This window comes from Marasmius oreades, chromosome 1 (assembly GCF_018924745.1).
Source record: "Marasmius oreades isolate 03SP1 chromosome 1, whole genome shotgun sequence".
In the NCBI taxonomy this organism is placed as follows: domain Eukaryota; kingdom Fungi; phylum Basidiomycota; class Agaricomycetes; order Agaricales; family Marasmiaceae; genus Marasmius; species Marasmius oreades.
Window position 1 is genome coordinate 4,083,642 of NC_057323.1, and position 24,409 is coordinate 4,108,050.

The 24,409-nt window shown below is 48.3% G+C and overlaps 13 protein-coding genes across 14 annotated transcripts; 4 read left to right on the plus strand and 9 right to left on the minus strand.

The window, feature by feature from the left end:
• Positions 1-19: 19 nt before the first annotated feature.
• E1B28_001476 (uncharacterized protein) lies at positions 20-1,849 on the minus strand (the record flags this gene model as incomplete). The annotated part of the gene is made up of 10 exons (XM_043147411.1): positions 1,796-1,849; positions 1,671-1,746; positions 1,503-1,621; positions 1,431-1,447; positions 1,228-1,373; positions 1,086-1,171; positions 927-1,026; positions 855-869; positions 691-805; positions 20-525 (listed from the first exon to the last, which is right to left on the minus strand). The coding sequence occupies exons 2-10, from the start codon at positions 1,731-1,733 to the stop codon at positions 20-22; spliced, it is 1,167 nt and encodes a 388-aa protein (XP_043016120.1). The 5' UTR covers positions 1,734-1,746; positions 1,796-1,849.
• A 111-nt stretch (positions 1,850-1,960) lies between these two features.
• E1B28_001477 (uncharacterized protein) lies at positions 1,961-3,336 on the plus strand. The gene is made up of 3 exons (XM_043147412.1): positions 1,961-2,110; positions 2,164-2,217; positions 2,269-3,336. The coding sequence occupies exons 1-3, from the start codon at positions 1,981-1,983 to the stop codon at positions 3,264-3,266; spliced, it is 1,182 nt and encodes a 393-aa protein (XP_043016121.1). The 5' UTR covers positions 1,961-1,980; the 3' UTR covers positions 3,267-3,336.
• On the minus strand, positions 3,337-5,688 carry E1B28_001478 (uncharacterized protein). Its single transcript, XM_043147413.1, has 2 exons — positions 5,451-5,688; positions 3,337-5,389 (listed from the first exon to the last, which is right to left on the minus strand). Exon 2 carries the CDS (start codon positions 4,942-4,944, stop codon positions 3,400-3,402), a length of 1,545 nt encoding a protein of 514 aa, XP_043016122.1. The 5' UTR covers positions 4,945-5,389; positions 5,451-5,688; the 3' UTR covers positions 3,337-3,399.
• A 75-nt stretch (positions 5,689-5,763) lies between these two features.
• E1B28_001479 (uncharacterized protein) lies at positions 5,764-6,315 on the minus strand (the record flags this gene model as incomplete). The annotated part of the gene is made up of 3 exons (XM_043147414.1): positions 5,764-5,860; positions 5,921-5,996; positions 6,057-6,315. The coding sequence occupies 3 exons, from the start codon at positions 6,313-6,315 to the stop codon at positions 5,764-5,766; spliced, it is 432 nt and encodes a 143-aa protein (XP_043016123.1).
• A 196-nt stretch (positions 6,316-6,511) lies between these two features.
• E1B28_001480 (uncharacterized protein) lies at positions 6,512-8,339 on the minus strand (the record flags this gene model as incomplete). Its single annotated transcript, XM_043147415.1, has 4 exons — positions 6,512-7,280; positions 7,341-7,603; positions 7,655-8,042; positions 8,095-8,339. The coding sequence occupies 4 exons, from the start codon at positions 8,337-8,339 to the stop codon at positions 6,512-6,514; spliced, it is 1,665 nt and encodes a 554-aa protein (XP_043016124.1).
• A 196-nt stretch (positions 8,340-8,535) lies between these two features.
• Positions 8,536-9,540, plus strand: E1B28_001481 (uncharacterized protein; the record flags this gene model as incomplete). Its single annotated transcript, XM_043147416.1, has 1 exon — positions 8,536-9,540. One exon carries the CDS (start codon positions 8,536-8,538, stop codon positions 9,538-9,540), a length of 1,005 nt encoding a protein of 334 aa, XP_043016125.1.
• An 84-nt stretch (positions 9,541-9,624) lies between these two features.
• On the minus strand, positions 9,625-10,879 carry E1B28_001482 (uncharacterized protein; the record flags this gene model as incomplete). The annotated part of the gene is made up of 7 exons (XM_043147417.1): positions 9,625-9,718; positions 9,855-9,895; positions 9,950-9,975; positions 10,037-10,305; positions 10,356-10,555; positions 10,609-10,743; positions 10,796-10,879. The coding sequence occupies 7 exons, from the start codon at positions 10,877-10,879 to the stop codon at positions 9,625-9,627; spliced, it is 849 nt and encodes a 282-aa protein (XP_043016126.1).
• Positions 10,880-11,030: 151 nt separating this feature from the next.
• E1B28_001483 (uncharacterized protein) lies at positions 11,031-12,276 on the minus strand (the record flags this gene model as incomplete). Its single annotated transcript, XM_043147418.1, has 8 exons — positions 11,031-11,118; positions 11,177-11,180; positions 11,235-11,271; positions 11,320-11,345; positions 11,405-11,673; positions 11,729-11,940; positions 11,998-12,135; positions 12,190-12,276. The coding sequence occupies 8 exons, from the start codon at positions 12,274-12,276 to the stop codon at positions 11,031-11,033; spliced, it is 861 nt and encodes a 286-aa protein (XP_043016127.1).
• A 237-nt stretch (positions 12,277-12,513) lies between these two features.
• E1B28_001484 (uncharacterized protein) lies at positions 12,514-14,332 on the plus strand. Its single transcript, XM_043147419.1, has 4 exons — positions 12,514-12,786; positions 12,833-13,622; positions 13,673-13,998; positions 14,063-14,332. The coding sequence occupies exons 1-4, from the start codon at positions 12,544-12,546 to the stop codon at positions 14,258-14,260; spliced, it is 1,557 nt and encodes a 518-aa protein (XP_043016128.1). The 5' UTR covers positions 12,514-12,543; the 3' UTR covers positions 14,261-14,332.
• Positions 14,333-14,435: 103 nt separating this feature from the next.
• Positions 14,436-18,065, minus strand: E1B28_001485 (uncharacterized protein). Its single transcript, XM_043147420.1, has 10 exons — positions 17,831-18,065; positions 17,619-17,767; positions 16,411-17,568; positions 16,272-16,356; positions 15,901-16,221; positions 15,580-15,853; positions 15,218-15,523; positions 14,873-15,163; positions 14,646-14,819; positions 14,436-14,585 (listed from the first exon to the last, which is right to left on the minus strand). Exons 2-10 carry the CDS (start codon positions 17,638-17,640, stop codon positions 14,475-14,477), a joined length of 2,742 nt encoding a protein of 913 aa, XP_043016129.1. The 5' UTR covers positions 17,641-17,767; positions 17,831-18,065; the 3' UTR covers positions 14,436-14,474.
• A 17-nt stretch (positions 18,066-18,082) lies between these two features.
• E1B28_001486 (uncharacterized protein) lies at positions 18,083-20,334 on the plus strand (the record flags this gene model as incomplete). Its single annotated transcript, XM_043147421.1, has 12 exons — positions 18,083-18,493; positions 18,555-18,622; positions 18,684-18,756; positions 18,808-18,878; positions 18,939-18,956; positions 19,009-19,056; positions 19,127-19,549; positions 19,616-19,677; positions 19,739-19,774; positions 19,828-19,999; positions 20,058-20,141; positions 20,194-20,334. The coding sequence occupies exons 1-12, from the start codon at positions 18,196-18,198 to the stop codon at positions 20,332-20,334; spliced, it is 1,494 nt and encodes a 497-aa protein (XP_043016130.1). The 5' UTR covers positions 18,083-18,195.
• Positions 20,335-20,453: 119 nt separating this feature from the next.
• E1B28_001487 (uncharacterized protein) lies at positions 20,454-22,204 on the minus strand. The gene is made up of 2 exons (XM_043147422.1): positions 21,538-22,204; positions 20,454-21,475 (listed from the first exon to the last, which is right to left on the minus strand). Exons 1-2 carry the CDS (start codon positions 22,130-22,132, stop codon positions 20,589-20,591), a joined length of 1,482 nt encoding a protein of 493 aa, XP_043016131.1. The 5' UTR covers positions 22,133-22,204; the 3' UTR covers positions 20,454-20,588.
• Positions 22,205-22,489: 285 nt separating this feature from the next.
• Positions 22,490-24,386, minus strand: E1B28_001488 (uncharacterized protein). Of its 2 annotated transcripts, XM_043147424.1 has the most exons (11): positions 24,326-24,386; positions 24,081-24,268; positions 23,861-24,025; positions 23,795-23,806; positions 23,717-23,741; positions 23,551-23,661; positions 23,454-23,497; positions 23,145-23,405; positions 23,068-23,094; positions 22,842-23,011; positions 22,490-22,787 (listed from the first exon to the last, which is right to left on the minus strand). In XM_043147424.1, the coding sequence occupies exons 2-11, from the start codon at positions 24,156-24,158 to the stop codon at positions 22,712-22,714; spliced, it is 969 nt and encodes a 322-aa protein (XP_043016133.1). In that variant the 5' UTR covers positions 24,159-24,268; positions 24,326-24,386; the 3' UTR covers positions 22,490-22,711. The 2 variants fall into 2 exon arrangements, with proteins under 2 accessions (XP_043016133.1, XP_043016132.1); XM_043147423.1 differs by having other exon boundaries at positions 23,861-24,268.
• Between the last annotated feature and the right edge of the window lie 23 nt (positions 24,387-24,409).

Consider the following 24,409-nt stretch of genomic DNA (forward strand, 5'->3'; position numbering starts at 1 on the left):
TCCAAAATCTCTATCTAGGTTAATCACTATGTTGCATTTCGCGTAATTTAGCCAATGGAATTTGGTCAGAGTTGTTGTCACGCTCGTTTTCCCCATCGCTATCTGGCATTGGGATGTACCGATGATATCGACCTGGTGTTTCACCCAACTCCTCGAGATACCTTCTCAGCATATCCTCACGTCCGACTGGTCGTACTTCGTATCCTTCCGATCCCCTACGAATCCGTGAACCTCCCGGAAGCTCTTCCTCTTCGGACAATTCAAGGGATCTATCTGAACCATCCTCGTACGATGAGACCGGGTCGTAATCTGGATGGTACGGTGGAAGCTCCGATGCCCCTTTATTTGTTCGTTGACGTTGACGCGCCTGCGATGAATCCCCATTCCGAATACGTGAATTATACGGTTGCAACTCTGGGTTGAAGCTGCCGTTCTCATAGGTCCAAGGTGAACCTGGAAGAATAAATCCTTTCTGCGGATCTTCATGTTGGCTCCTTGCTGGATCTTTCGGTGGCCAAGAACCTCCTATTAGATCTATAAGAAAGTATTAGAGCTAAAGGAGGGAAAGACAAGGCAAGATAACAAAGAAACGCGAGAACAGAACGATTGTACGCACGGAGATCACGCAGACTCACACTTCTTCTCCGCGTTCGTCCTGTTCTCGGAACTTCGATAATTCAAGCCACTTACCCTCGCCCTCCGCAAGGTCGTATCGTAATCCACTTCCAGGGGTCCTCGTCGGGTAACACCACAGGAACATGTTTTTTCCTAGTACAGATTCAATGTTTTTCCTCCAGCCCAGGTTCTGTAGAAGGTTGGTGAGAATGACTGGAAGATGGATCGATGGCACTGACATAGGGGTATTTGACCTGATGATACACTTGAATTAAGTCGAAGAATGAGTGACGAAAATTTTCTCAACTTACTTCGCGGATCTTCCCTCTTCTGACCATGGTTGCTGCCTTGTCCTTTTCCCAGCCTTCGATGGTTGTGGTGTTTCCAATCAGACCATAAAAGTGATAAAGACTGCGTTAAATGGTCCGGTGAGTGAATGCATTGAGAAGATAACAAAGGTATATTCGTACCTGAAGGCACCAACTGAAAGTAATACCGGGAGACAGGCAACGTAGTTGAGGATAATAAACACCAGTTCTGCAGTAGACATTGAATCCTATTTGATGGTATTGGAATTTGATAGCGGGTCTTCGGAGACGTGGCAAGACTGACCCAATAATTCAAAGACACTGTTGACACTCGGCGAGTTACCATTGCAATATGATAGGAGCATGCGACATCCACATAGAATAGGAACCGAATAAAATGGCCGTAGTTGAAGTGACCAACACAATTATTAATCCAAGGACAATGATGGTCTACCCAATATACGTTCTCAGAGTAGGAGGGATACGAATGTGATGAGACGGACATACCCATTCGAAGTACACAACTAGGCATACTGTATTAGCATAGGCACTCCGCTCACTGTTTAATGAGCGACATACCGATTGCATTGACGACAATGGTGAGTACGTGGGGGCTTGTGTCTCTCGCACGTCCTGCAATATCGCGGTGCCCCAGTCAATTTCTTCACCTCGAAACCATCAAAATGACTGTCGGGTTTCTACACAAACTCCTTGAGCGACGTGAAGGTCACAGTGATTCCAACTCACCCAATGCTCCGGGACACGACCAGGTTCCGTATTCACACATAAAAAGTAATTCCACAGTAGCATCGCAACCAAGAGACTGGGACGATCAGTATGGTAACCTTAGAACAACGTGAAATTACACGCACTTGAAGGGAACGAGCAAAGCTAATAGCTCAACGGAAACTTCATTTCCGTACCATGGCCAGACAATGAAGATCTGGGAGGAATAGGCTATAAAGCAGATGAGGCAAAGCACGAAGTTGACGATGAGAGTGCCGAGGAAACGATTCATGGGGACACAGCCACCAATACTTCCCTCAGCAAGACCGTCATGCAGGTCGCGTATCGTTCTTCGGTCGTACGCCGCCTTGGCCCAAGCTCTCATACATTTCGGTCGAACTCGACATCTGTTCCACGGAAAGGTCTATACAAAGCTACGTCTTGGGGAGACATCTCTCTTCGTTGGTATTCATCTGCCATGGTTGTAGCTCAATCTAAAAAATTTTCGGGGTAGCCGGGAGAGGTGAATCAGCCAGCAAGGAGGTCGATAAAGAAGGACCGGATTCAGGTGACTTTCGAACCTCTACTCGAAGTTCTGCTGGCTCACACGCGAATGCAGCGACGCGGTCTACTCCGAGAACGGCCAGCTCGTCCCTGCTTTCTCACCGGTTGAAGCAATGGGCGCGGCCATTAAAGGAAGCGCTGCCAACAACAGATACGAAAACGGAGAGTTCTTCAGTCTCAACTCCAAAGGCGGACGTTCCTGAATTCGAAGACCTTCCAAGTACACCGCCGACCTTGGAAATTCCTGAAGACGCGCAGAACTTAGATATGGGTGCATGGAATAGGGCTGTTCGCAAACTACCTCGCAAGAATGCCAATCTCCCCGTCATGAACTTAGACACGTTTAGCGGTGATAGCTGGACACCAGGACAGCCAGTACCCCGCCGAAATCAGAACACGAAAACTCAACGCACTCCAAATTCAGGGCAGAGGCGCGAGCCACGACAACCACAACAACATTTGCAAGGTCAGCCGTCTGGCCGCCGGCCTCAGAGGGAAAATAACCCAGTGAGCGGCAATAACAGGAGTCGACGTGGTACAGGAAATGTCCCGTCGAAGTTTCGATCATCAACTTCTTTGATACGGAAAGTAGAGGAAGTTGCGGAGGAACCAGAGGACGAAGCCAAAATATTTGCAGGGGAGGAGGGCTTATTCTCACCAAAGCCAGGACAGAGCCAAGAAGAATGGCTCACCGAATTTCTCGTCACAGACCCTGATCCTGAAGCTCCTGGAAGAGTGGACCCGGATATTCACGTTGCGTCCAATGTAGACAGTATGTTCACAACTGGTACCCCCCTCTTGACGGGCGTCACTCCAATGCACCTCGTCAATATTTCTACCGCCACCCCGACGCGAATCCTTAGACGCCATGGCGGCGATTACTCTCACTTCTTGCCTCCGAAGATCCAAAGTACGGCTACGAAGGACCTCAGTGTGATGGTTCATGCCCATCTAACCATGGCCAAACGCCGGGATACGGAGTTGACAAAGAAAGCAAAGGCGTCGTTCATTATCAAAAATACCACACAACCTCGAAGAAGTGCTAGGGTTTAGATATCGATTTAATAGAGCTGTCATGGTGACAATAAAATAACTAATAATAACACACGGTGTTCGAACTAGTCATGCACACAAGAGGATGAGATGTACTACGATGTAAAACAAGAGACGAGACAGGATGAGGATGTCAAGGATCAAAATCTTCAATACCCTCCACATCTATCATTTGCTCATCCTGATCCACCGTCGTTTTTGGGGCCCGTTTGCGCGATGTCGTCTCTTCTTCTAAACCCTCTTCTGGTTCTTCCTTCGCCTGCTCCTCTTCAGCATCATTCTCCTGCTGTCCAGCCCCTTCCTCTTGATCGTGTTCCTCCGCTTCACCCTCCGTCTCGCCGCTATCACTCGTAGATGCTTCCGTAGCCTCTCTCTCCTTTTCAGAGTTCAGGGCATCAACCAACTGTTCCTCGAAGTGTTTCTTGGGATTAAACTTGGGGTTTAACACCAACTCTGGATTGAATTTATCCTTGGCATCGGGATATCTACTGAATCGCTTTTGGAATTCATCATCCTGCAAAATCCACAACGGCAACTCGTATTCCAACTCCATATCAATCTCTACAGGGACTTTACATCCAAACGCATTGGTATTTCTGCCCTTCCGAGAAACTGTTTGTATGGAATGTCGTTCGGCTGTTACAACGAGCAAGCAAGGCTTCGGCGGCGGCAGGGCGCGTGCACGAGGTGCAGCCGAGGTGGAGCGTATCCCGGCAGAATAGGATGGCATACCACGACGGCGAGGGACAGGAGCGGAGGCAGACTCATCGAGAAAAGCAATAGGCGGTACTGAGGTCTCTTTGTTAAACGGAGGTCCAGATTCACTGTGTGGGGTGGGAGGTGGAACAAGCTCGTCTAGTTGTGAGGTGGTCTTCGGTTGACTCTCAGCGCGGTGACCAGGCGCAGGGACTGCTTCTTGGTTGAGCACGGGTTGTGGCTTTGTCTTTTTCCGACGGCGAGGAGGCGCTGGAGCTTGGCCAGGTACTCCTTCTCCTTCGTCTGGGCGAGGACGTTTGCGCCCGCTCTTCTTGGCAGGGGTAGAGGAAGCGGAGGTTTCAAGGACTGCTATGTCCGGACTAGACATTGGAGTATCGGCTGAAAACACACCATTCAGTTCGGGCTGTGGTTTTATTTTCTGATTCTTTTTCGTGTGCTGTTTGCCCACTTTAGCACCCGTTGGTACGGAAGTGGAGAGCGGAGGCGTGGGGGTGTTTATAGCTGATCTGTTTATCTTGATTAAGAGCCTTGGTTGCTTGGGTTTCTCTAGAGGGGGAGGAGAAGATTCCACAACCTCGTCTTTCTCGTCAATTTCTGATTCACCGTCGTCCGTGGGGTACTGTCTGTACAGTTTAACGGACGAGGCTTTGGTAGGGATCGATATATCCGACAGCTCGGGAGGAGGAGATGACGCAGGAAGAATAGGTGTACTGCTAGTACTCCCGTTGAGTTTCCGGACGCGGTCAGGCGGGAGAAGCATTTTGTATCGATTTTCAATTACCTGTGCAGCATCCAGCATCTCTTGCCGTCGCCTCTCCGCTTCGTTCATGGCGGCTGCCCCGTTTATATGAGCACCAGGAAGACCGGAAATTCCGGGTCCCTCAACATCATCACCTTCAATACGACCGGGAGCGGGAGAAAATGCAGAGGCAGGAAGAGAAAGAAATGCGGAGTATTCCATGGCGCGCAGCTGTTCTATTCGTTCGTGCAGTTTGTACTGTTCATGTTTGAGTTTTTCCTTTTCTCGTAAACGAACTCTCTTCTCGAAGGTCTCGTATTTCCTATGCCGTCTCTCATATGCAGCATCGGAGGTATCAACAATTCCCTAGTAGAGTACGTTGAAATATATCAACATGTTCGCTGAAAGTAAATGCAGAATGCACGAACATCTTCTGATCCTCGAGGTCGAAACCGGCCACCGACCGTTTCTGTCACGTTCTCATACTCCGGTACTTCAATTTCTTGTTGTTGCCTACAAGCCTTCAAGAGTTCTGGTCGATCAAAATATCGTTCATTCGCGCGGGGGTTAAGCAATTGAGGTATTGGATCAAGTTCAGGAGGGGCAAGAGTGGCGTTGGTGGTCAAGAAAAAACGGGTAGTCTCAGGAATCAATGGCTCATTTTCCGCTGCATCATATTGAATTCAGATGAAAGCCCTAGGTTTCAAAGTATAGGACTAGAGGCGTACGTTTGCGACGATTCATATCCAAAATCATCTGGTCAGCTTCGCAATTGCCCACCCCTGGTCCACCGCGTCGAGAACGCGAAGGAAGAACACGTCTTTGAGGAAGGTGACCTGAAGTAGAGGACGAAGGATCCATAATAGAGAATAGAGGGAAAGCAATATGATAACCTTCTCTAAATAGAAGGCCACGGCGCTGGAAGGGAAAGTACGGAGGGACGGTCAGGGTACTAATGAAACCCTAGGCCTGTGTAAGTATGATAATGGGATACTCTTTTCTCTTATTTCCTACACTTTGGTTTCTCTTACAACAATTCTACTACGTTAAGGAATAAGCAAAGACCCAACCGTCTGTCTTGAGAGTCTCAACAGCCTTCGATAATTTTTCTTTTGGGACCATGATATAGTCAGTATTCCTGGGAACACAGACCTTCAGCTTTCAACTCTTGCCTTCATCAACTAGCTAAATAACGTACCAAGTAGAGGTAACAAAGACAGGACATCCTATAGCCTTTAGAGGCTCGGTGAATTGTGCAATGACCCCAACAAGCCCTTCAAAAACGCCCTTTCAACCGAGGTCATCTCGACCTGAATCCAAAGGTCAGAACGTACCAAAGTCCATCGGACCTACAATCTTGATACACCTCCAAGTACAGCCAGGCTTGAATTTTTCAGGATATCCTTCTTGCCATGCACCGGCGATAGAAATCTCTTCTGAAGTACGAGTGATCGATAGAAGTTTACTAGAGTTATTGGACAAGCTGTCGACGATCATTGGTGGAATAGCGTCTGTCGGGTCCATTTGGACCACGAAACATAAATCAGGAAGGACATGAAGATGCAGACTAGAGCGGTTGACTGGGGGAGCCATATTGAAGTACAAGTCGATGACCACCCCTTCATGTGAAATAAGATACGTGCGGATCATGACTTGGACATTCCTCATTTGCACATTGCTTCCCTTCGAGGCAATGAGAATACCTTAAGCCCACTACAATTTGAGCAGTGATATATAAATACGAGGTAGATAGCAAGATGGCAGAGAACGGTCCCGAACAGCACAGCGGTCACCTTATAGATTGGTGGCTGCCCTTGTTCGTGAATCCACCTTGTTCAGAGCCGTCATACACAGTAAACTGATCGCTCCAGTGTGAAGCTGGGTTTGCCGCAGAAGGAACGCTCATGGATTGCTCAGGACGCATGCTGGGTGGAGAATGCTGCATTTGACCAAAACCCATTGGCAACCCGAATTGAGAAGCAAACAGCGGATTGATATGAGGCTGAGTAGAATGCTGCTGGAAAGATATGCCAGAGAATTGCATGTCAGTCGACATGTTAGGTGGGTAAGGCCATTGTGGCATTTGTTGCTGCAGATGGGGGAACTGATACTGTTGTGCATGATGTTGAGGACCAAAGGGGTACGAGGCGTGAACATCGTTATGTCTGGTTTCGGAAGGTGTCTGGGAGCGATTCTGGGAGCGATCGAATACACCACTCCTACGTCGGCCCTGGCCACCTCTACCCCTGGACCCTCGCACCCGGTTCCGCATTTCATCCTCGAGCTGAGAACCAGTAGCTGAGCCTGGTTGGCTTGCTGAGTGAATTGGTGATGAAGCTGTTGTACTAGATGAAGGAACCGAGAATTCATCGGAATAAGGGTCATTATATGGCCTGGGCGCTGGACGCGACGGAGCCTGTCCTCCGTAATCTGCATCGTATGGTCCTCTTTCTGCGTAGGCATCCTTGCCCATATGGTAGACATCATTCAGGTCCTGATCACGCATATGGGCCGGCGTAGGAGTCGACTGTCTGGACGATGCCCTGCTTCCACCACGTCTGTCGTTGCACACATTAAAATTATTCAAGGATCGATAGAGAAGAGAACAAATTCCGTACTTCTTCTTAAGATTCCTCCTATGCTCTGCCTCTGCTTCATCGTCAGAAAACTCCAATTCATGATCTGCTGGTTCTTCGTCGTTCATATTACTTGCATCGCTGCCCTTGAACGCCGCGATTTGACGTGTGAACACGAAATTGCTCCGCTGTGGCACGTGGAAAACTTCACGAGAAACGCGTACTTTTTCTGGATCCAGAGGATACGTCGAATTGAACCTCACTTGATAGAGAGGCTGAGTCGTTGGGCCAAAAGTTTCATAAATCTAGGCACAATACTAAGAGAAAGCATGGTGGAAAACAAGGTAGGTACTCACATAACCTAGCACTTTCCTATTATCAAAAACTAGTAACGTATCAGAATCAAGAGCTGTTTCGGCCCTTTTGTTCGCGATTGCCGACGGAGATCCCTTGACAATAACAACGTTTTCGACGATGTTCATTATGTCGCCTACTTTCTCCAAGTCCTCATTTTGATCTACTTCCTCAATGTCTGGCACGTTTATGGCGTGTTCTGATACCTCGCTCTTTGTTTGAAAGTATGACTGTATTGCTGGGGGTGGACCAGAGTCCTCCTCTTCCATGTCCTCTTTAACATTCTTGTCTTTTCGTTGGGGATCACCTTTTGGCGACTTAATGTCCGCCAATTCAGATGAACTTGACGAATCATCGGAGTCGGAGTCAGAGTCGGATGCAAGGACATTGCTTGGAGAGATTTCAGCGCTATTGGTCGGGGAATGTAAGAATCCAAACTCACAGAAGGTCCTTTTCTTCACCTTCCTTTTCTTCCACCTTTACTACAAGCTCTGTTTCTATTTCGTCTTCACTGTCAACTTCACTGCCAGAGCTTGCTATGGAATCATCCGAAGAGGAAGAGGAAGAGGTCCGTGGAGGATCCTTGTTATTTGGCTGAGACTCCGCATGTTCGTCTATCCCAACAATGCTTTGGATAAGTATCAAGTCTTGAGGAATGTCAGAGGGAATTTTGAAAGAGTCATCCATGTCGTTCCAAAGGTTAACATTTTTTGCGATGAAAAATTCTAGCCGAAGTCGCGGTCGTGACCAACCGCGTGAGTGCGGTCATGCACCTCCCTTAAAAGGGAACTTTGATCGGAATATTTCCGGCAGTCACGCGGAAAAGATATTCTTTTGATTCCGAGGCCCTCCGGAGACGAGAGCCGTACCTGGACATCAAAAAATGTTGCGCTCCCTCCAACAACAAGCATGGGCTCAACTGTCCTTACGACGACTATACTCGACCTCCCCCAAAACCACAGTTCAACTGGTCTCTGAACTCCGCAAAATTACCAATGCACCTATAATAAAGGCCAGGCAAGCCCTGACGGAGACCAACAACGATTTCGATGCTGCCTTGAAATGGCTGGAAAAGGATCTACTTACCTCCGGTGCCGCTAAAGCAGAAAAAATTAAGGACAGACAGGCCTCCGAGGGTCTCATCAGCATCTCTATCGCAAATGCTGGACTTGGCTCTCGAACAAGAGACCCCGTCAAAGCCGCTATCATAGAGCTCAGCTGCGAATCCGACTTTGTGTCGAGAACAGATGAGTTTGCGCGTCTAGCGGCAGACATCGCGCACACTGTTGCTCATAACCCAGGAATTGGTGAAAACAGCGTGTTTTCGTCAGTGGATATACCGAGCCTTTTGGAGACACCATTAGCGTCTGCACACCGGTCAGGAGGGACAATAGGTAATTCCATCATAGATCTAATTGCGAGAATTGGGGAGAACATTGCTCTACGACGTGCAGCTCTACTCGCACCTGGACCCTCTAGCTCAAACGACGCCGGCTTCCGAGCGGCTTCATATATCCACAGCCCTCTCCCCAATTTCCCTTCACAAGGCCGCATGGGCAGTCTCGCGCTTTTATCTCTTCAATCTCCACGTATTCTTGAAATTTTGAAACAAGACACGTTCCTCTCGGATCTGGAGAGGTTGGAACGCGCGCTTTGCCGCCAGATAGTTGGATTCAGACCACTGTCAGTCAGTAAACCCATCTCTGTGGAAGCAGGGGAGGATAGCGTTTTATACAAGCAGCCATTCGGGATGCTTGGTGGAGTCAATGCTATCTTACCCGTACGGAAAGTAATGGATGAATGGCAGAGGGAACATGGTCTTGACAAAATTGAGGTGTCTGATTTCATCCGATGGGAGGTAGGGGAATCCAGTAAAGAGAGGAGCTAAAGGACGATCATTTAGATTCTACATTTATTGTCACACCACTCGTACTAAAGTAACATAAGCTATGCGTTATACGTATTCATCTCATCACGGTTTGGATCTTCCTACACGTTTGACGAAGGGAAGGCCGTTACGACTCCTTACCGCAAAATTACGATGGTCATCCTGGATGCATAGAATTCTTTTGAAGAAAAAGTTAGATTTGGCTTCCGTTCAAATCAATGTAGGCTTGAAAAGCTTCGTAGGTCACTCACGATACTATATATGAAGAGCGGGTCAGCCGATCCGGAAATAGCAGGAATGACTGGAAGGAAAACTCACATTGAAGGGCAACCAACAGATAGTAGGTCCCCAAGCCCTGCAAATGGCTCCTAAGAACATCCAAGGCAAAGGACCGAATGGATATACTTACTGTCAAAAAATGCCACCAAGAATGACCTGGGAGACGCGAGAAATTAGCGCCAAAAGTCATAGAGAACCGACAGATCCTAGGAACTACCTTCCAACAAGAATGCGATAGGCCAACCTAAAGCAATCTTCCAGCCCGTAATTCTATCACAAAAGACATTGTCGAGATTCCATATCAAAAACGCGAGCGCCCAGATCACAGCACTCTGAACGTAAAACCGACGAGTATCGACGAACTTGTCAGAAGGAATACGGGAACTGTATGGTGACCACTGAGTCAAATAAACCATTCGGTAGGTGAGGAACAGCACGAGGGATGCAAAGACGGTCTGATGGTACACCGGGTTTCGATACAGATAACTAGCATCTTCGTGAGAATCATATGAAAGGTTGGAAACAAGAGAACGTACTAGCTCCACGCAAACAATACATTAAACAATAACAAAACCGACGGACCAGTCCGCATTCCTTTAGAGCCAGAAGGACAGTCGTAAGTGACCCATATACACGTGGAAACGACGATAATCATGGGTATTTCGTCAGACATTTGGGATTCATAGAGCAGTGTAGCATGAAAAGTAAAACTTCCAAGTCCAACCAGAGCGAATCCCTTTAAAAAAATGTAAAGTCGCCTTTATTCAAAGAGAAAACTTGGGCACGTACAATCAAGGATAGGCGGAAAACTCTAGGAAGCGATTCGCGCGCATTCAATGTCATGTATGCCGCAAACACTACATGCCATAGACTCGAAACAGAGTTTGCCAACTCTGCGATGTAGTACGAAAACTGATAGTTGGCCTGCCAGTAATGTGAAAACGAGAAGAGGTTGCGATAGAATGTAATCTCCAACCTCACACCAGTCCAAGGTCGAGGTGACCGGACCAAAAAAGCCGGGCTGGCTAAGGTTCCTCTCTGGCGAAACGAAAGCTGCCATTCTTGTTGAGGATGCAGAGGTAGATGAAAATCAACAATGACCCAGAGTAGTACTATTCATTGCATATGAATTGGCCAGTAGCTCGATGCAAGAAGCCATGAAACAAATTTCGTTACGGAACGTGATGTTAACAAAACAGGGTGTCAACATGTCAACACTTGTCTAGTTGTTGTATATACGGAAGACTATAGCCCCATGTCATGGTGAACTTGCGGTGGTCGTCCTTGATACATAGTGTACTAGTAAAATCAGAGCGACTTGTGTACTTGCTAGCTTACAGGAAGGATATGTACTCACATATCTGGATATGATCCAAAATGAGCACATCACCGGGAAGTGGAGCCGGGTCACTCACAACTGACACCAATAAACATATAATACGTGCCGAGTGCCTGTAAAATGAAGTAAGCTTCTGCAGAACCGTACATGTTTGGACGCACAGTTAAAATATGCCACCAAGCATGCCCTAGTAGGGAATGTGGCTCAGCAGGTTGGAACAGGCGATTGAGACACAGATACCGGTACCTTCTAGAAGGAAAGCAAGTGGATGGCCAAGAGATACCTTGAGTTCCGTCAGATAGTCGCAGTAAACATTATCCAAGTTCCAGATCAAAAATCCAAATGCAAAGGTGATAGCCCCGATGGCAAACCACTTGAAGACGACATCGCGCTTCTCTCGTGGAATACGACTTCGAACGGGTGATACTCGAAGTAGATAGAAGATCCTAATTGCGCACGCCACAACCAAGATACCGAAGACAACTTGATGTAAAAGGGGATTGCGATAGACCGAGCTGTGTGAATAAGTTTAGCAAATCCTTAGCGATGAGCACGGTAATCGATGCTTACTAGGCCCAAGTGAACAAAACATTGAATAACACGAGAAAAGCTACATGGCATCTTGTTCTAAGCGAGCGAGACTCAAATCCTTGCTCGTCGTCGTACAGAAGCCACATGCTCATGGACGCCACGTAAACCATGGGCAGCTCATCGGCAAGCTGTGCTTCATACAACAATGTAGCGTGGAAGGCAAAGCTGCCTATGCCAACGAGGGCAAATCCCTGAAAGACAACTGGATCAACATTAAGGATGAGGATTCGTAGCCAAAGGTGACGTACTAGGTAGCCAACAAGAAATCTAGTGGGCATTCGCTCCTGAACAATCTTCAAGGCTCCATATACGGCACAATAGACTGTGAACAGGTTCGAAAAGGAGTTGGCAATCTCTGCAACATAATATGAAAACTGATAGTTGACCTGGAAGATGATGAGTGTCTACAAGCATGATTATAAGAGAAATATAAGACTCACTTCACACCAATCGAGAGTAGCGGTGGCGGGCCCAAAGAAACCAGGAGACGAGGTTCGCACAAACAGAGAGGACATAGGGAAACTCATGGTTGTGGGGAGATGTCCTTTTCTGGTGGTTGCTCCTGGTCTGGTTTCGTGGATCCGTGCATCTTTACGGAGTTACAATCGAATGTGACACATGTCCACCTGAGACTAGTACTATCGGAGACCTGGATCCAACGGGAGACGCTCGAAGAGGAGCTGAGGAAGATCCGCGGACAGGGGGCGACGCTATTTGTAAGCGATCGTCACGTGGGTCTTAATAACCACGGGTCGTGCCAGTCAGACTCACGGCTGGTCATTTTCTTTCTACTTATGCACAAAGCTGGAAGGTCTCTTGCTCGTGGAATAGCGAGAAATGCATTCAGGGATATCCATCTAAAACCAACAGAACCTTCTCAAGCTCAAGTCACCACTCTGCCCAACAAAATTCGCGTTGTGACCGATCCTATACCTGGTCATTTCGCTTCACTTGGTCTCTATTTGGATGCTGGGTCGAGGTATGAAACTCCAGAAAATGCCGGAGTCAGTCACTTTTTGGATAGAATGGCTTTCAAAGTACGTTACAATATCAAATCTCATACCTGGGCTAACAGTTTTGTAGGGCACTCACAATAGGTCGACCGAAGAAATGGCCGCGGCAATGCACTCTATGGGTGGACAGATACTGTGCTCCTCATCTCGAGAGGCTATAATGTATCAGTCATCTCATTTCTCCCAAGCATCTCCCCTCGCACTTGATTTAATCGCGGATACAGTCCTCAACCCGTCTTTTTTCCCCGAAGAAATCGAGGCTCAAAGGGATGCTGCGAGCTACGAGCTTCGTGAACTAGCTTCTAAACCCGAAATGATCCTTCCCGAGATACTCCATACCATCGCATATAACCACACCGGTCTTGGGAATCTTATGTTATGCCCAGAGGATCGGATAGACCTTATTGACAGTGCAATCCTCCGAAAAACCATGCAGCAATGGTATACACCAGAACGGATGGTTATTGCCGGGGCTGGAATACACCATCAAGAATTGGTTGAGCTGGTTGACAAACATTTCTCGTCGTTGAAAACCTCCCCTTCCTCTCCACTACCCTCACAACCATCGAGAGGGACAAATCCTACATATCAGGCCCCTTCCAATCTTTTATCCACGCCGAATCCCTCCGTTACAAAAACTCTATCTCGGGCCGCATCGTATCTATTCCCCAACTCATCTGTGGACCCTCCGGTAGTTCCCTCATCCCGCTACACTGGTGGTCATCACTTTATACACGATCCTGAGGGTGAATTCGATCACCTCTACATCGCTTTCGAAGGGACCGGCATCCATGACGACGATATATATGTCCTCGCCACCATGCAAATCCTCCTTGGGGGTGGTGGAAGCTTCTCCGCGGGTGAGAATAATTCTCTTTTCATCTGTTCTAATAGCTGACCTTCCTTCCAGGTGGACCTGGAAAGGGAATGTACTCTCGACTTTACACCCACATATTAAACCTCTTTCAGGCGGTCGACCATTGCGCATCTTTCCATCACATATACACAGACTCCTCTCTTTTCGGATTGTTTGCCTCCTTCGTTCCATCTGCGTCAGGTATCCGAGGCGGTAGCACCCCTTCACACATGCTTCCCCATCTAGTCAATCAGTTAAGCCTGTTAGTGCACCGAAGCGTACCAGAAATCGAGCTTTCGCGGGCGAAGAATCAACTGAGATCCAGTTTAATGATGGCAATGGAAAGCCGGTCGATCCAAGTTGAGGACCTTGGTAGACAGGTTTGTGGTGATCTTTCAATTTAATCATTTTGCCGCTTATATACTTCCGCGCCTTGGTGTTTAGGTCCTCGTGCACGATCGTCCAGTCCCCGTCACGGAAATGACTGACAAGATCGCTCAGGTTACAGCTGAAGATGTCCGCCGCGTCGCTGTACGGATATTCGGACCACAATCGGGTAATAAGCCCACTATAGTGTGTCAGGGCCATGAGGACGTTAAGGATTGGCGAACCGTCTTTAAGAAGTACGGTATAGCCGCATAGATCTATCTACATCCCGTTGTTATAGTATATCCACGAAAGTAATCACCATATAAGGCTTGTCTTGCATCCCCAACAACTTGTTGACACTTATTGGCATTTTTATGTACTGCACGATCCGCATATTGTGCAGTCATACTTTACATGATGAGTATCGATACAGAATGCACACTTCTCCAGTGCAGATCGAAATCGGCAATCAGTGAAACAGCATTGGTTAAGATTTCACCCTTTGCCACTTCGTTGCTCTCGTCGATACCAAATATACTTCATCTCCCGGCTCATGCTCCATCCATGCTCTCTGTTTAGTTGGCATCAAGTTCGTCACCTATTGTTGATACCACACGAATCAAATAACCGTATGACGCTAATGTCTAGAAGGACTCACGATACATCTGTAACCAGGCTCAAAATACCCTGGGGGCTTTCCCTCGTTTAATTGGACGTTGAGGACATCCCAGATAGTCAACTGCGCCGTTCGATTGGCAGCGCGCCTATTACTTTGCGCGTCCCGCACGAATATCACTCTGAAGCTTCTGGTGTTTCGTGGCGGGCAGATATCCTATGAAGTCGTGGTCACTAAACGAGAAAGGAACAGAGATGACACTTGCTTACATCCAACTCCCTATCAATCTCATCCCGTATCGTCTCTTGCCCTTTCTCTATCTTTTCACGGATAAATCTAGCTAACCATCCGGCCTCGTGGGCTGTAGCTTTGGAAATCACTGTTCCTACATCCTCGGGTTCCTCCAACTCGTCATACAAGCTTTCGACTGAGTCCGGAGGCTCTTCACCCCGAAGCGGACCTCCCGCCTTACGCTCTAACCGATCCGCATATCCCAAATACCTGTGAACCTGTTTCTCGTGTTCATCACGGAGTTTGGCTTCAGCAGCTTGTCGTTTAGCCTGTCGAATCAATTTGAGCCGAAACCCACCGAAAGGACCTCAGAAGTTACTTACTTTCCATTGCTCTATACACTTCGCCTCGTCTGCTTCATTCCTTGGTCCACCACTACGCTTCTGCCCTTTCTCGTCCGTCCAAGATTCCCAAAACGCGATGGCTATGACTTTTGTCACGATGAGGTCCATAACGGGCACCATCCCTCCATCTGCTGTCAGGCTGCGAAGAGTCGCGATGTAAGGTCCTGTCTGGAACCCGAGTTTAGCGTGCCAAGGAGCTAAATGTGATGCATTCCCGTTCAGGATGAACTTGCATGAAGTGTACGCCTCCAGGACTTCGACCCCGTCCTTGCGCTCACTATCAAACTGGAAAGCATAAATTAATCAATCATAGAGGGATCAGACGTGAACGTAAATCGCACTCTAGCGCCAGCCGTGGCTATCTTCCGCCCGATTCGGAGGGTTCCCTTCTTGACTGCACGGGCAAGTGGCGCATCTATCGCAGCGCGTAGCTTATACCACCCGTCCGTCACTTCTAGTTCCGGGTGAGGTGTAATTTCCTGACCATTGGCCGCTTCAGCTTTAGGCCAGAAAATATTCGATACGCATAATATCATGGGGCAGGAGGCTGGGCTATCTTGCGTAGTGATCCTTCTGAGAGGAGGTCGCATTCCCATGTTAAGTTCACGTTCATACCTGTGGGAAAGGGTCAATAATTTTTTCGACCCAACAAACAGACTCACCGGTAGAGCAGCTGATTCCAGATCTCCTCCCATGACCATCGTCGCTTTTCTCCATCTGCTTCGGTTTCTGGATCGAGCGCAACCATTCCAGCCAGTTTCCAGAGAATAAGACACCAGTGATTGAAAACCCAATCTTTCGACGCCAGACCACACCCCATAGCAGTCAGTCGCTCCCAAGCATGTTCTGGGCCAAAATTTGGGGTCGTGGTTGAGTAAATCGAGAATGGAGGAGGCTCAGAACATTCTGGTTCCGGATTGCTACAATAAAAGGAGTAATACCGAGCAGTTTGAAGGTTGACTTGAGAAAGCTCTTCATAATCGCTGATGGATATAATCAGCACTTGACAACGCCGAAGCTTGGAGCAACCCACAGGTCGAATGATTCCAATTCGTCCCGCGTGAAACGCTGAGGTACGAGGCCAGAGGTTATCAAACGTTTGCGATCCAGAGAGACGTCTGAAGTCAACAAAGAGTTAGCGAAGTCACAAGTTGTGATTGTCGTTCACTCACTCAAATCGAACAATATTTTCCGTCTCTTGGGCGGGGCTGGAACAGCTGCTGGAGTAGATGTCTTGGAGGTCGATGCTACTGTCTTATTCTCCAAGGCTTGACGACCAGATTCACCTGGCTTCATACCGGGCTTGAAAGGCGTAACAAAACGAGCAGGGGTTGTTCGGGCGGTGGTGCTCCACAACCCTGAAGAGCTTCCAATCGATTTCGACTTTACCGGAGTCTGCAACGCAACACTCGAAACAGGTGAAAGGGGATGTCGTGACCGTGCAGAATTAAACGAGGCTTGAGACGGGGAGGGTGGAACATTATTTCGAGGAAGTGGAGAAATGGTAACGTGCTGCTTGCCGGGCACTGACAAAGGTGATTTAAACTGTTTGGGTTTGTGCTTTTCCGTTGCCTTTCCGAGCAGGGGTGATTGGAAAGCAGTAGACGGGAATAGTGGCAAGGAGGCGGCATTTGCGACCGGCGGTCGAAGAACAGCAGGTGGACATGGGGTCTCCGGTGTTCTGCACGCATTTTCGAGGGAGCACAAAGGCCCACGCTGAGAGGCGTCAACGGCATTATTGAAAGTAGATGCACTTCGAAACGCATTTTCGCCCCCAATATCAGAAACATCCTCTCCCCATAGCTCCTTCATTTTCGCCTTCGCCTTTGCCAAAGCAGTCATAGAAGGTGCCAGAATGCCTTTCTTGCTGGCAGTCTGAAAACCAACTGGCGCTTCATTCTTGTCGCTAATCGAAGATGCTGGAGCAAAGGAAGCCGACGCAGTCTGAAATCCCATGGGGACATCGACGGGCGCGAACCAGTCCGAGTAATCCTTTTCTAATGTTGGATCTGGTGACAATCTGTCATCATTCCAGTCATCTGACTGAGGAAGGGTCAGGGTGGAGACCGAAGCAAATCCGAAACCTGACGGTGGATTGGAAACAGTCGCGGTTTCTGGATTGAAAGGATCGTCTGAATCTGAGGTTGAACTTCTCCCTTTTTCGCCTGTGGATTTTGAAACTGTTTCCTCGCACACATTTTTCTGAGAAAGCCTCTGCTCTATCTGGCTGATGATTTCAAGGTCTTGTTGGCTTAAATTGAGCTGGTCTTCGTAATCGGGTGAGGAAAGACGCTGTCTTTTGCGAGGCGGTGAATTGAGAGGTGATCGATCTAGTGCATGTCATGAGTGGATGGAAGGTGTTTGGCAATTCTGGACTTACTTGAACGATATACAGTAGCCATGGTGGACGTTGTTGGCCAAACACCGGCCAGTGACCACGCTTATCTGGACGCGTTTGTAGCACCGAGTCACGTTACCTTGTCATCTCGTAAACTGTCTCCGCAACTCCCCCAGTTCCTGTCATGCTCGCTGCTCCATATCCATGACTTGATACGATGTCAAATTTGATGATATCGAAAACATAACGCTCACCATATTCATTTTAATTGTTTCCTATACGCTTGCATTTGTGTACGGGAGTATAAAGTCCCTAACAAATAGTAACAGCAATCGACCTAATTGCTTCCGTATTTTGTCCAGTCGATTCGCAGAACATGATTCATGTAGACCGGGAACGTGAGCTTCATAAGCCGCAACCATGACTGTTATGCTCTGCGAAAGGCTGACTATGACCTGGACTTGGCTGGCGGTTTGGCCGCTGACACAAATATCGGTATATCGGTACAAGCTTGAGAACAATTTTTTTGTCATTGCCCACTACGTGAAGACCACAATACTCTTTTGCCTCCAAATTCTGCTGGCCCTGTCTACCAAGCTCAAGGCCTTTCCATTTCCTGATGAGCACGACCTCGACGACGACAAGCCATCCTCCGAACGCGTCAAACCGTATGGCCAGACCTCCTGCAACCCCTGCACCGGCTTCTGTCCCCCCTGCACCACCGAATACCCAACCTAATCGTCCAGTTAGCCATCCTCCACCCGTTAATGGCGCTCATCATCCATCACAACATGCTAAAGTAAAGAAGAAGCCAGAAACGCCGGTAGACCCTGCTACAATGTACGAAAGTTTGAAGAACAGAATTGCTGCACTCGAAGAAGAGGAAGTCCTTGAGGAAGAGGAGGAGAGACGGTTCGGTATGTCCTCCATATTGTTAGCCCGGTCGGCTGTGGCAGGAATAATGACTCTTCATAACAGCCGAAGAGGCCCAAAAGTCTATGAAGGGCCTGGAGGAAAGTGCAATTCATGCAAAATACATCGAACTGGTATTTGTTAAGGTTCAGATTGCCTCATCTCTATGGGATAACGAAAGGTCTGTACGTGCAGTTCGCAGAATTGAAACGACTGGAACGGGACCATGCGAAGGAAAAGCAGAAGTTAGTGAAGGACAAGGATGCAGGTACGGAATCTCACTGTTTGTCTCAAGATTCGTACTTATTCACTCTTTTAGCGAAGAGCCAGTTGACCAAGTCCAACCAGACGAAGACCAAGATGGAGAATTTGGCTCGAGAGCTGCAGAAGGTCAGCTTGTTAGGACTAGTTAGATGCTCTACTCTAACACGACTCTAACACGACTCGCAGGACAATAAGAGGCTACGTGTGAGCATACTACACTATTCTTTATTTTCTGGATTACCCAATACCGATCCAGGAGGATGGAAAGCGGCTAGCTCAGTGCGTCGAGGACGCACAAGACGAGGTACCTACCACGTCCTTCATCCGTGATTCACCCGAAACTAAGTCATACATGTCGTTGTCGCGAACAATAGCTGATGCAAATGAAGAGTGACATTGCCAGGCGCGCAGACAAGGCAAAACAGCGCGACATCAAATATCGTGAAATGCCCGACATTGTTGTCAAGGTGGTTTGTCGCTACCGTGCAGAACTGTTTTTCAAAATCTCTCGCAAGACCAAATTGTCCAAGCTATTCAATGCGTGGACCGATCGGATGGAGAAGACTGGCGGGAAAAAGGTGGAGGGAAAGGGAACAGCTGAGAGTGGTCATCCGGTGAACACTGCCCAAAAGCAAGAGGCTTCCAACGCAAGTCTTGCGATGCAGTTCATATTCACGCACGGTGGTCGTGCTGTAGATGCCGATATGACCCCAGAAGAAGCTGGAATGGAGGATGGGGATGAGATTATAGCCGTCGAGTTGATGGATCTAACGGAAGGCTCAACCACGGATGAATACGTGCGTTAATCAATGACCTGCTTGAGTATGCAACCTCGACTGATGTCTTCATCTCCTAATTGCCAGGAGGATGTGCTAGAAACTCAACGACCAAAATTGACCAAGAACTGGACGGATGATCCACGAGAGTGAGTTCATCCTATACATGCGGGATAGGACGAGCGCTGACTATTATCCCACACTTCACAGGGCCAAACGTTCTCTTGAGGAAATCTTTGATGGCGTGTGGGTGGTCATGATTTCTGTTCAACAGGTTGATTTACTGAGTTGCTAACCAGCGTTCGTGAACGACTGAAAGAGGTCCTCCGACAGTATGAACTTCGGGAACGGCATTTCGAGTGCGTAATTCGTTCGAAAGAACTCGAAGTCCTTCTTTCTCGAGCTCGAGCCGCCGAACAAAAACAGCTGGCAGAAGGCGAAAAAATACGGGCTGATAAGCTTGAGGAGGAGGTATGAGATATATCGAGTATGTTTTGTCTTATTGCAATCACATATCGCCACCCTATAGGTTCATCAACTGAAGAAAGATTTGGAGGATTCCCAGAATGGTCAGACGATGCTCATCGACAAGCTGATACAATGCTGTAAAGAGGTGGGTTTTCCGTTTTTTTGTCCCGGCGGGTGACTTGACACTGATGCATCAGATCCGTAACGACAAGCCTAACGCTGAACGGACTCAACGCTTATTTGCATCTTTGCGGGAAGAACTGGAGAAAAGGACACCGATGAATCGTGGTGGGGGCGCAGCCGTCAATGGTGCAACTAGTAACACTGTGAACACTTGATACTGCAGCCCAATGAAGAAGTTGGTTTATCAGTTCCTTTGGGCTCGGGACGTCAGGCTCCAAGTCGCAAGTCAGGTCGACGTTCTAAGCGACCTTGAAGTAACTAACAAGCCTCAAGAGCGACAAGTATCCTTACATTATTTTTTTATCTACACTAGGGGGTATACATTCACTGGATACCCAAAGCCGACTGATGGTCCGTTCCAAATTCTATCCTGAAGCTTTTCCTTTCCCATACCTTTTCGTGACCATAGCTAGACTAAAGCATCTAACTCTTCGACAGACTCCACCAACCCCGATTTCGAAAACGTCTTCCCTTTTACAGGTTCAAGCCCTTCACCGGCATAACTCACCAAAGGCGAAATTTCGATTTCCACTCCATCCTTCACTGTAGCACCTGCACTTTCCAAGAATCGCTGGTGCTGGGTGAGCAAGTCGGTACGACTGGTTTCTGGGTCGTCTGAACCAGTACCGGGAGCGTTTTTCAGTGGGCTGAACTCCTCCTTCCTTTCGACTTCGAGCACAGCGAATCGTTCAGTGAAGGGGAAGACGTCGAAGACGAACAGTTCCAGCTTCATCCCGTTTGGTGCCTTGGGCTTTACAACCTGGCCAGTCTCGAGATCCACGTGGGGAATTTTCTTGCGGGCAATGTGGAATGCAAGCTCGTGCTCGAAGCTCTCGACTCGGTTGAGGTAAGCAGTGGTGTAGAAATGGTTTGCAATGTTACCCGCTCGGAACGCGAGTTCTCCTGTCTTTGGGTCTCGTTTCTCTGCCTGCTCCTTGGAGATTTCGGAGTATTCCACGACACTAAATTTATCTCCACGGCAAGCGACAACCCCAACGGACTCGGTGGGTGAAGTCTTCGGCACCACTTTAGCAGCGCAGTCTGCCTGTTTTTGGATACTATATCCGATAAAGACTGGATCGGCAACGCGAACGAGGCAGTTGTCCACACAGTACGCATGCACGTAAAGGACCTTTCGATCCGCTAGATTACTTAGAACGGTGTGAGATTTGTCGGTGGCGGAGAGGGGAGAACGAGTAGCGGCATAGACTCCACCATTGCCGTCAGGGGCTACAGCGACGCGAGATGGGGTTTCAAGAAGCACCTTGCCATCCATCGTAAGGCATGGAAGTGTTCCTTGGGAGTGAACAAGCATTTGAGTACACGAGAGGAGACAGGACGATACGACAAGCAAGTACCTTGCTCGAAGAAGATGACATTGTCCGCTTTCAATCCAAAGAACTTGTTTGTCTTGAAAAAATTCTGCGTGTCGCGACGAGTTGGGCCACTGGTCATCACATACCAGGGAATGATTACCGATCCCGCTGATTTGTTGCACTCCTGCTCGGCAACGGTCTGCAGCCTGGCAATACGCTCAGCCTGATACTGGAAGAGTGATTTGTGTGATGGTAGTCCGATATCGTAGCATCCTTTGGGGGCACTGCTACCCAACCTCGTACCCTGCCCCCCAGCCATAAGGAGGACCCCAACTTCGCCGCGTGCGATAGCCTCCAGACCAATTTGCCTCCATTCCTTCACTTTGATTACGTTCGTAACAGACTCTGACGCGCCTTCGGGTAAAGGCTGGATCGAATCAGCGACTGTGTTGGGGTCTATAACTTCTTTTTCTGCACTGATGGCCTTCATGTATATACGATTGACGCGTTCGATATCGAGCGCATCGAGCTGATCAGTAAGAGAGCTCTGCTCGCCTTTGGACAGTTGTGGCCAGAATTTAAGCAGATGGCCTTGACCAGCTGCCTCGTAGCGTTGTTTGAGGGTATCGAAAGACATGAATAGAATGAAAAGGAAAGATGAAGAGCGGAAGAAACGTTTCACGCCGTCTTTATATGACGCGGCTAAAAGCCGGTCAGCGCCGCCTCATCCCATTTCCCAGTTGTTCGGTTTTTCCTCTGCACCGATGCCTTCCAGTTTTCTACAATTACAAACGTTGAAACACCCGAAAAGCCCGCTTCCACTATTCCGTAGAGCCTGTTCGGGGGTAATTGACAGGCCGCGCAAGTATCTAATATCTAATGCTTCCAATGGTGGAATCATAGTACCTACATACTTAGGTTAGTAGGGGCTCAGGTGTCATGAGTTGATATGTTGTGGCGTTCTCCTCAAGTTCTCCTGTAATATCTCAGGGATTCAATGAACACGGAACGGCCCAGCTAAGGTAATACCCTGACACTTCCAGTCGAGAGCCCACGGTATGGCCACTCTACATTATAGATACCAAGTTTCACCGATAGATTTCAACGTTGCCCTCGCTCCTTCAACCGTTCATTACTTGTATGTATAAGTCTAATTTAGCGGTGTGATAGATAGACGCGTCTCATCTAGAATTGAGTAGCAGGGGAATGCACCAACTCAGCTATCGTTTTCCTTACGGCGAACCTTCTTGTAGATATTAATAATGAGGTCGTTGGCGGTCAATGTCACAATCCTAAGGACCAAACATTCAAATCAGAGCCCAGAATGTGCATGACTCGAGACGTACGTGTGCGGTGCTATCCTCATGAAGTGGGCGGTAGATCCTTTATACCATCCTCGTATGCCTTCTGCTTTGAACGTTTTCCAAAGGCAATCGATGGGATTTCTGTAAAGAGCTCCGACTAACTTTCCATCTGGGGTGCGAGTGGTTGGTTGGTTGTACATTCTCGTCAACGCCTATAATCCCAAAGCTCAGTGGGAACACAAAGGTCTTACAAGAGAAGGGGATATACAGTATCGGCAGGTTGCATAGCAAGACACTGGAAAGTCGTCAGGAAGCGAATGAAACTGGTATATACAGCTGACGTACCACACACGCCCCCGAGACCGTACTGCTGGCTAAGAAAGTCCAGGTGCTACCCTCGGGCAGGATGCCATGTTTCGCCAACTGCGTCTTCGTGAAATTGTAACTGGGTAATTGAACTGACGAGCCCATAGATGTCCGTAGAATCGCTGCGTCTATCCCTCGCACCAGTCCGCGTGGACCTTCTGCACGAAATATGGTGGAGAACGCGTCGAATGGGCTTTTATAGTAATGTTGTGTTCCAACGGGCAACGCGGGAGAGTATGCCTAATGTAGGTTCGGCAATGTTTAAACCAATATTACGCAGCGACAGACCTGCATCCTGGCTTTTATCAGAAACAGTGGGTTACCGAGAGATGCTGGAGGGGTCTAAGCTCAGTCAAATGGCGGGTCGACCGAGGAAAGGACGAACCTCCAACTGCACCACTTGTTGCTCCTGCCAGGACGGAGGTAAAGGGTATCTGTTCCTCTACAGGCCTTCCAAATATGAGGTTGATGTTACGACGGAAAGGTTCGTAAAATCCTGGGTGTTAAGTTGAGCGGGGACGAGGTTTTTCTTTGCAGGTTATGGGTCATACCTAAACGGGATCCATTTAACAGGATCTGAACTAGTCAATTCTTCCTGGATACACAGGTCACGTTCAAAGGAATCCTACTTGATACATGTACTACGCGCGAGGACCGGTCAGCGAGAGAATCCAAGTTCCTAAAAGTAAACTCACAGCTGCCCCAAGACCTCGCTGCACTCCTCTCAATCCCTCATTTTTCCATGTTTTCGCCAATGCATCAAGAGCGTGGTTATACACCTTTGGCGCACCCCCCTTGGCCAATTCACCCTGTAGCTGTAGACGCGTTTTTACGACCTCTGCGGGATTGGAGATGGTGACCTAGAATTGGGAATGGTGACTTTTATAGTCAGATTTATAAAAAGTGAATTGGTACTGCTATGCATGCTGCTATCCCCCCGAGAATGAAGCCTTCTGTAGTGGAGATTCGACCCTTGTCTGTTTCAGGCGACATGCAAGTGTCAGTGTTTAGAGGAATCGGGATGGCGGCGCATATTTGAAATTCCTGCACGTGGCCAATGGCGTCGGCTACATCGTCTGTTCGATCGGAGTCATCGGCCGGCCCTATACACACCCAGCTGCAGCACTTGTAATAATATTATAGACAAATTTCGACCCTACAGGTGACTCCTGCGCCGTGTGGCTGACTTTGACGAGCGAAATTGCAGAGACGATGCGGAAAGAAAACAACGATGTGGGCGACAA